Here is a 9,879-nt window from a genome sequence, read left to right on the forward strand (position 1 = left end):
GGGGGGACCCGAAGCTGCAGCGGCCCCGTGATTGTGGGCTTCGCTTTAGGCCCAGGCAAGGGACCCCTAGCTCCTGGGACTGCCAGCTTCGACCGTGCCCAGCTCCCATCACTGGCTCAACCCCTACTTCCTGCTATCACTGGCCAGGGTGGAAAAGGCACCTGATTCTCCAATCATGGCTGGGGGGGCAGGGCAAAGGCAGCCCCCCGCTCTTAGCTCCCCCCTGGATTTCCCATCACTGTCAGTGTCAGGGGGCTTCTTCCTGCTTTCCCTTTTGCCTCTCTGCATTGTGCCTACATATGCAAATTAACCACCATCTTGTTGGCAGTTAACTGCTAATCTTAGTTGGCAGTTAATTTGCATATAGCCCTGATTAGCCAATGAAAAGGGTAGCGTTGTACGCCAATTACCATTTTTCTCTTTTATTAGTGTAGATATGCATCTGTGGGGATCCACTTTGAGACTATACGAAGCTCCTGATTCTTACACTTTCTCCCACTGATTTTAGCATCCATCAAGGGTTCTTGCCTGAAACAGTAACTCTGTGGCATTTGGTCATTGGTGACTCTCTTTCCATCATTTCTTCTGATGTTTAGTGTTTGGAATTCTGTTGTATGGAAGAGCGCTCCCTTCTCCTTCACTATTTATTCAGTTATTTATATGCTAGTGGCCCTGTGCACAAATCCGTGCAAGAGTAGCTCGCTGCTGCTTGCCTCAGCTGGCTGCCCTGCCCACTGCTGCTCTCCGCCTGCTGCATCGCCCTCCTGTAGCTCTCCGCTGCTTGTAGCTCACTGCCCCACCCTCCTGCTGATTGGTCATTATGCGTCACGGCATAATGACCATTTGCATATTACCTCTTTATTATATAGGATGTCAGTATGGATATTTGTGATTTATGATACAGTAATAATATATAACTTATTGCTCAAATTGTTCCAGCTTTGGCCATTAGGAACTCCTACAGAGTTGTTCCTATATCCTTTCAGTATGCTCCCATTAGTTTTTTTGTTTACTTAGCACTTCCTTATTTTCTGGCACCACAGGTGTTTTGGGCTCATTTTGTATTTTCTCTATCCCAGCCTAAAAATCAGCTATTTCTCCCTGGTTCCTTTCATTGGAGAAACCAAAATTTCAGCAGTAGGTGTGTTCATTGCTACTGAGGTTTCATTGTTTCTGGGCCTAAAGAACAAAACATTTTTATAAAAAATACATATTTTATTGATTTTTTTACAGAGAGGAAGGGAGAGGGATAGGGAGTTAGTAACATCAATGAGAGAGAAGCATCGATCAGCTGCCTCCTGCACATCCCCTACTGGGGATGTGCCTGCAACCAAGGTACAAACCCTTGTCCGGAATAGAACCTGGGACCCTTCAGTCCCCAGGCCGACGCTCTATCCACTGAGCCAAACCAGCTAGGGCCAAAATATTTTTCAATGAATTCCTTTTTCGAAGACACTGTGATCTCTTTCCATTCTTTATTTACAGGTTCAAGTATTATATTATTGTGATTAGTGTATATTTTACTTTTTCTTCCAATTACTTTTGTTTTCTTAGACATTTCATATATGGATAATGGTATTTTTAAATAACTATTTTGACTGTAATATAGTACTGACCTTCATTAATATTAGTTTGATTATTCCCTTTTATTTGATTTTTGGGTTTTTTTAAGTTAACAAAATCTTTGTACAAATAAGGCCTTTTGAAATATTTATTGTGATGTAGTTCTAAAAGTGGAATCACTATGTTAGATGACAGTTATGGCTCTTAAGAAATATGCAGGTTGAGTGAATTATTTAAAATCTTAAACAGAAAACTGAAAAGAAAATGCTCCCTCAAAGTGATCACATTTTTAAAAGACCGAAATAATTGTAACATGTAATTTTATATATATTTAGAACTGTACTTTATTATTTAAATGGATAAGAATTTAACTTCTCTTTAGGAAATTTAAAAATAAAGTCTGTGTGTATATCATATCAATTTCTGAAGTTAGCATATCTGATATGCTGTTTAGGAATTTTAATGCAAGGTTTGTTTAGAGCAACAAAAACTTAATGGAATAAGTGATGTAGGGATTTTCTATATAGCCAGTGACCTGGTGCGGAATAAAAATCATTGTAATAAATTTGTATTCAAGGGGAAGAAATATCAGGCTCTGATATCAGTGGGTCAGAAGAGGATGATGATGAAGAGGGTGAGGTTGGAGAAGATGGAGAGAAAAGGAAAAAAAGAAGGGGTAAGTTCTTTTTAGTTTTAGAAATTACCTTAGATTGCTACTTAATGATTGCTTAACATTCTCAAGGAAGTTGAGTGCATGCCTTTTATTTTGCCATTTTTAGTTACGGTAGCAAGTCAAACAGGAAGTATGACATATACCTGGTTAACTTTTTATTATTATTTTCTGTATTATTTTTCCTCCTGCACTTCTCTGTTTATAGCTGAATTAGAATACCATATGTTCTGTTTTTATTTTAAAATTTAGAATTGTAAGTCAGTGATAATGGATATACTATTTTATAATTTCATGTAAGGTTTCAATTTTATGTGGGGACTTTTATGTACGTTATGAACCTAAACTCTTTAGGAACTTAGGATAATGTGGAGTTTTTCTCAAGCATAATTAAATTAGGCTTTCGAAGTCGTTGAATTTTTTGATAAATTTGTATAAGGATTCTAATTTTTCAATTTAATTTTTTCTTTATAAAATGTACTTTCATTCTCACCCTGTTATGTGCCATTTATTGCCAAGTATAAATTAACACTGTTTATTGTGATAAAGATATGGATAACATGCAAAAGAGAGAGACATGTTAAATGGCCTACATTAAAAAATTTTTACTGTAAATGTTTATTTATTTTGGAACTCTCTTCCATTAACATGGATCATTGTTTTCAAGCTGGTGCATGTTTTGCTTGAAATTATTGTAATCAGGGCAAGATGTTCAAGTGCACATCTTTTGCCATTGCCTAGCTGCCTGCACCCACCCTTTAGGTAGATGGGGGTCATTAAAGTAAACTTAACATTGAAAAAAAATTATCTTGCTGAAAATAAACCCGTTACTGCTTGATCAGGACTCCAAAATTCACAAATGATAAAGATTTTATAACTTCAAAAGACAGGAAAAGCATGATTTAGAGCAGGAGTTGGCAAAATATAGTCTGCTGGCCAAATTCAGCCTACCACATGTTTTTTTTGTAAATGAAATTTTATTAACAGCCATGCTTATTTGTTTATATGTTGTCTATGACTGGCTGCTTTCACATGGGACTGTATGGCTCTCAAAATCTATACACTTATTATCTGTACCTTTACAGAAAATGTTTGCCAAACCCTGACTTAGAGAATCACTTTTGTTATGCATACCCATTTCTTATTTATTGATTTGAGAGAGAGAGAGAGAGAGAGAGGGAGAGAGAGGAAGAAAGAAACAGAGAAACATCTGTGTGAGACAGAAATGTGAATCCCTTGCCTCCCTAACATCTCCCGACCAGTAATTGAACCTGCAACCTGGGCATGTACCCTGACAGGGAATTGAACCAGGACCTTTTGGTGCACAAGACAGGGCTCAAACAACTGAGCCCCACTGACCAGGCCATACCTGTTTTTCACAAAATAAATTATTCAAAGCTAAAGCAGATAATAGATTTATTAAAAATAAAATTTTAAATAGCAAAAAATATTTAATAGTAAAATACCTTCCTTTCAGGCTTAGAAATTTTAAAATGTTCAGTGAGCTTTTTAAAGTTTGACCATGAAACCTTAAAACATACATAATTATATCTATATCTAATAGTGTGATGTTTTAAAGGAGAATGAGTGAAATTGGAGACATACCAACCTGTCTATAATGTAAGACAATTTATCATTTTATAAGTTTAATTATGCATGACTTCAAATCTTAAAACTCAGTTCCTTTAACTTATCAACCTAAATAGTTTAAATAAACTTAAATGTCACCAAATGACTTACTGATTTTTTTATTCTTGTCATTCCAACACTCTGAATTACTGTGTTTTAGGTGAATAGTGGGGTTTGCCCACAGTAGATGCTTAAAGGAATACAGTTTCTAATTCTGCATGGCTTTGATAGTAGAGCATATTGGCTAGACTCCCAAGACTGGTTTTGAGGGAAAGTAAGTTTTGGTTCTTTAATACAAAGCTTGATTGTCTTTTACAATTCTCTCTCTGGAACTGAATTTTTCTGTGTATGTATTCCTTTTCTTGTTTCCTTTTTCTTTGGTTCCCGTTGGGCTCATTTCTTTGTCTTCCAGGCAGTAGCAGCAGCAGTAGTTCAGACTCCACATGTTCTGTCATAGAGAAACCTCTGGATAAGTTCTTGCCTAGTGAGTGGTAGCTCTTAAGTTCTCTAACGGAGCTTTGGCTTTTTCATAACCCGTGGGCTTCATTTGAGGAATGCTGCACTGCTCCCTGTCATGACCTAAAGAATACATGTTGGACTTCCCAGTAAACAAAGCATGTGATAACCTCCCCCTTCATTGCTTCCAGTAACCTGTAATTGTTAAAACATACACTTAAATTTATGTTTGAGACAATGGAAGAGAGACTCATGCTTTTGCAATTGAGATAATGTAAAGAGAGCTAGTAAGCTGTATAAAAGAATACTTCTTATGGTTCCTTTTCATGTTTCATGGTTTCATGACAAATTTCTAATCCTTTTCAGCATAATGGACATGTAGTAACAAATCCTGACTTTCTAAAACTCAGGATGAAATACAGTGCCAATTATAACATGTCTTACAGTTTATAAAGGTTTTAGGCTTTGGTGTTTTAATCTTAGGGTAGCTTAAGAGTGAAAGCGCCCAAATAAATAAATATAAAGTAAAATTCGAAGCAAGTGAAGATAAATTGAATAGTACTAGTATTTTATATCAAATGGCCATTTATATCTAAATTACCTGATTTTAAGAAATTTTCTAATGTATGATTATAGAAATCGAATCCACAAGAAATTGTTTATGCATCATCTGTTGATTTATTTCAAACCTAAAGACTTTTTCTTAAACCTTAATTATTTATATTTCATTTTCAGAAGAAAAGGGAATTGATGCTTTCTTGTACTAGCTTTCAGCTTACTGTCTTTTAAAGCATTATCTATATACTTACCTTTAGAAACCAATAGCAAAAATGTTTGATTATTGTTCTTATGCCTTGAGCTTTCGAAAGAAAGAATTCCAAGAATATTAGGAATTGTATTCTCTATTGACAATTCTTAAATTTTGCCCAAAACAGTTAATTTCAGAGGATAACATAAAATACATGACATTGCTTTAGAAACCATATAGAGGTATTATTTTGTATTATAAACTCTGAAATACAGGAAAATATCTGAGTGGGAGGCATTAATTTTCTGTTTTAAAATTTACCTTAATCCTTAAAGACTGGTTATATGAAAGTCTATTATGAAATGAGTTGTACTTTGTTCAGTTCAAGCGGTTTGTGCACCTGGCACATAACATTAAGTTCTTTTTTTGTGATGTCGGTGTGCTGATGAAGTACAAAGATGGTTGTCCCAGCATGATTGCTATGTTTAACTTGTATGTACTTTCCCTTTAAAAAATATGAATGGCCTTTTTATTTAGGTGTTCTTTGCTTGAATCATCAATTGATTATTTACTTCTATAGAATCATTGTAATTATCCTTAATGGGCCACTAATAGATTGAATGCAAGTTTGTTATTTACAGGTGTACTTCACTTTATGTAATAAATGTTTTTGGTATATATGTTTCTTTTCCTGAAAAAATTGCCCTTAAATCAAGTTGGGAAATCAAATGTATTGAGAGAGATCTTGCTTTTTAAAAGAATTCTTCATTAAGTCCTTTTGTTAATTAAATCATTATTGCAAATTGCTATCATCTAATTTGGGGTTGAATTTTCTTAAAGGGAAGCACACCTGTAACAGTTCCTTACATTGGAAGAACATTGAATTGGGAAATTTTGAAAATGGACAGTGTGAATTTTGCTGCTTTTAACTTATTAAATTGGCTTAATTTTCTGCTTTGCTCTTTTAGAATACTTCTCAGGTCTTAGCAGTTTCCCAATTCCATGTCTACTGTTATTATACCCACATGGTGCTGAACTGTTATATTTGCAGGAGTTTGGGAGTCTGTGAGCTCTTGACATTGAATTGAATTGTAATATTAGACAAAATTAATCTTCCTATTATCTTTTCTTAAATTACATCTCTGATTGTGTTGAAAATGCTTTACTTTTTACATAAAACTGCTCTTTCAGTTTTGATAGTGATTTGATTTTTTCTATACTTATACTATAAATAAATGCTATTATACATTTTTCTTTGTTTTACATAAGAAATAATGTTTTTCTTTTTTTCCTCTTCATCTCTGTGTATATGCTTCCTGTCTACGATTTGCTTGCTACTTCTTATTGAAAGATCAAGCAGGTTGGTGTGATTGATTTGCACTCCCCGTGGTACAATTATTTAAACTATAAAGAACTTTGTCATTTAACTATATTACATTTTTAAAAAAATTTAATGATTTTTTAACAAGGTAAGTATCCACCTTTTGTATTTAAAAAATCTTTCAACTTTAGCTTTAAAAAAAACTTCCATTTTTTTTCTAGTTTTTTAAAAATTTGTTTCCCTTTTTATTGACTTAAATATTAGGAACATTTTTTTATTTCCAAAAGATCTTCTTAGCAGAACAATTCAGAAGTATTAGATTGACAGTGACAGACACACAGGATGTGCTAGACCTAATTAACAGCAGTGACAAAAATAATGTATCACCAGAACTAGATAGCATAATCTTTTTTCCTAAAATTTTAAAAGACCTATTAAGCCAAATTTTTGAAATACAAATATAAATGATTTCAGGCATTGTTTTCTTTTCTCTCTCTCTTTTTTTTTTTTTAGTGAGGAATCAGATGCTTGGTTACTTATGCCCATGGGTGTTCCTATAGTGAAAATGAAATTCAATTAACATTTTTCTGAGATTCTTCCCTTTAACTGTACCTTGCCAATGTCTCCCTTCACAGTTTTGGATAGAGCACATGGCACAGGGCAATTAAAAATATATTTATCTGAAAGTTTGTGCTGAATTCTGTTATGCAGTATTAAAAGCATTTTTTTGTTTGGTTGGTTTTGTTGAATGAAATTTTTAAAAATTAATGTAAAAGCGACTTTAATGATTTCATGTTTTCAAGTGCCTGGTTAGAAGAGTTGGTACATATCTACATTTAGCTTTAAATATTATTTGAAGAGAAATATAATGATTTATTGGAGTAATTCTGGCAATAATATATTGCGAAATACTAGATTTTTGAAACTGAACCTAGCTATATATACATGGTTATTTTTGTGAAAATGTTACAAGAGCACAATAAGATCTTTGTTGATAAAACATCAGTTTGAAAATATTACCTGAATGATTTTTAATAACTAATGCAATTTAATTATAGTAGTAATTCATCAGTAGGCATGTGCTTTTGTATTTCTAAATATAAAATCTTTATTTTATTGATTTTTTACAGAGAGGAAGGGAGAGGGTTAGAGAGTTAGAAACATCAATGAGAGAGAAACATTGATCAGCTGACTCCTGCACACCCCCTACTGGGGATGTGCCCGCAACCAAGGTACATGCCCTTGACCGGAATCCAACCTGGGACCCTTCAGTCTGCAGGCCGACACTCTATCCACTGAGCCAAACCGGTCAGCCTCTATCCACTAAGCCAAACCGGTTAGGGCTAATATAAAATCTTTTTATTCTATTGCCTCTTAATGGGCTTGGAAACTATATGGTGGGTTTGTGTGTGTGTGTGTGTGTGTGTGTGTGTGTGTGTGTGGTGTTTTAACATATTATTATTGATTTCAGAAAGGAAGGGGGAGCAGGGGAGAGAAACATCAATGATGAGAGAGAATCATTGATCAGCTGCCTCCTGCATGCCCCCTACTGGGGATCAGCCTGCAACTCGGGCATGTGCCCTTGACAGGAATCATACCCGGATCCTCAGTCTACAGGCTGATGCTCTATCCACTGAGCCAAACCGGCAAGGGTAGAAACTATATGCTTTTAACTGTTGACAATTAGAAGCCTGGAAGCCTAAAAAAATTAATGTACATATATTGACCAGATCATTTCTTTTATACCATTAATATCCATGTCTTCACACATACAGGATTGTTGTTTTCTCCCCTTAACATATTTGCTGTTTTTTTTCTTTAAATATTTGAAATTCTGAGGTAGAAAGGAAGCTATAATTTATTATGCATGCCACTTACATTATACCTGAACCTATACTTTTCCCCCTCAAATTTCTAAGAAATAGTATTATCAATGGGAAATTCTTTGGGAATAGGGATTAGATTACTTTTCTGAATTATCTTTTAATAGTGTTATTCAGAACATTCAATACAGGTGACTGTGCCAAAGAAGCTAATAGAATCAGGTCTACATCCTGACTTTTGGAATGCAATGAATCACACCATACCAGAGCATGAATTTGGATCAGTGCTTTTATTTAATCTTTTATTTAACTTATTTGTTTCATGGCTTAAGTTTGCTTCAGACGTATATTTATTTAGAAATGAAGGGTAATATATTTTAAATTAAACCCTTGGGTTTTTTACTATAATTTTATCCTAAAGAATTGAAGCCTATGCATGATTCTTTGTCTCATGGTTTCCGAAAGAATATGTTCAGATAATATCTATCTCCATCATCATTATTTTTCAGTTCCTTTTCCTTCTTAGCAGGAGAGGTTAGCTTTTGGGTGGAGACATTAACAACTGAGAAAGTCTTCTGGTTTACACTCTTCTGTGGTCCTTGGGAAAGAAGTTTAAAAATACAGAAAGCTCTCAGGAGAGCCTCAGGCCAATTCTATGAAAAGTTTGATCATTTTCTGAAGGAAAGTGTGTTTCAAAGAAAGTATATTTATTACCAGAAATGAAAGATCTTTGACTCAGTTTCATAAGCAGCTTAATATGCTAGTTTTATTTTCTCTCTTTGATTTTGCATTTCAACTTCATGATTTTGAAATTCATTCAATAAACTTTTGTTGTTGTTAATCATCACCCGAGGATATTTTTCCATTGATTTTTAGAGACAGTGGAAGGGAGGGGGAGAGACAGAGAGAGAAACATCGACGTGAGAGACATGTCGATTGATTGCCTCCTGCATGGCCCCAACCAGGATCGGGTGGAGCCTGCAACTAAGGTATGTTCCCTTGACGAATCGCACTGGGGACCCTTCAGCCCCAGAGCCAACACTCTATCCACTGAGCCAAACAGGTTAGGGCTCATTCAATAAACTTTTATTGAATATTTACAACACTCAATTTAGCACTTTTATTCACACTATTATTTGTATATTAAGCACTCTGCTTACTAGAATTATAATCGAAGTAATCAATTGGAAACTGTGTTTCCAGCTTGATTATTTTGTAATATTTCTACTTATACTTAATATTTGTACTTAATGTGACAGATTTAGGGTCCTGTGTTTGATATAATAATGAGTTATTTTAGTTTTTCATTTAAAATATGACATCATGACAGCTCAGCAACTATAAAATGCCTGGTTAATTACTATGTAACTGTTATATAATTAGTATAGACTTTTTTCCTTTAAAAGCATACCATGAAATAAAATACTTTCCAGTAATTTTATTAAACAAAATTTTATAAGTACTCTGAAGATATATACTAAAAACTACTTGGTATAAGTTCTGACTGATATTTTTATCTGTTCATTTTATACATATACTAGGGGCCCGGTGCACGAAATTCGTGCACTTGGTGTGTGTGTGTGGGGGGGGAGTGTCCCTCAGCCCAGCCTGCCCCCTCTCACATACTGGGAGCCCTCAGGCGTTGACCCCCATCACCCTCCAATCGCAG

General features: G+C 34.6%; 1 protein-coding gene across 2 annotated transcripts in view; it reads left to right on the forward strand.

Moving 5' to 3' along the window:
* KIF3A (kinesin family member 3A) overlaps positions 1-9,879 on the forward strand; it is a 41,296-nt gene that overhangs the window by 23,420 nt on the left and 7,997 nt on the right. Inside the window, exons 9-10 of one of the 2 annotated variants that reach the window (XM_015560929.1) lie at positions 2,141-2,239; positions 6,418-6,426. In XM_015560929.1, coding sequence (XP_015416415.1) covers positions 2,141-2,239; positions 6,418-6,426 — 108 coding nt within the window. The remainder of the gene's footprint in view (positions 1-2,140; positions 2,240-6,417; positions 6,427-9,879) is intronic. The other variant, XM_006759152.2, reaches the window with a different exon arrangement.

The sequence above is a fragment of the Myotis davidii genome, unplaced genomic scaffold (assembly GCF_000327345.1).
Source record: "Myotis davidii unplaced genomic scaffold, ASM32734v1 scaffold456, whole genome shotgun sequence".
NCBI lineage: Eukaryota > Metazoa > Chordata > Mammalia > Chiroptera > Vespertilionidae > Myotis > Myotis davidii.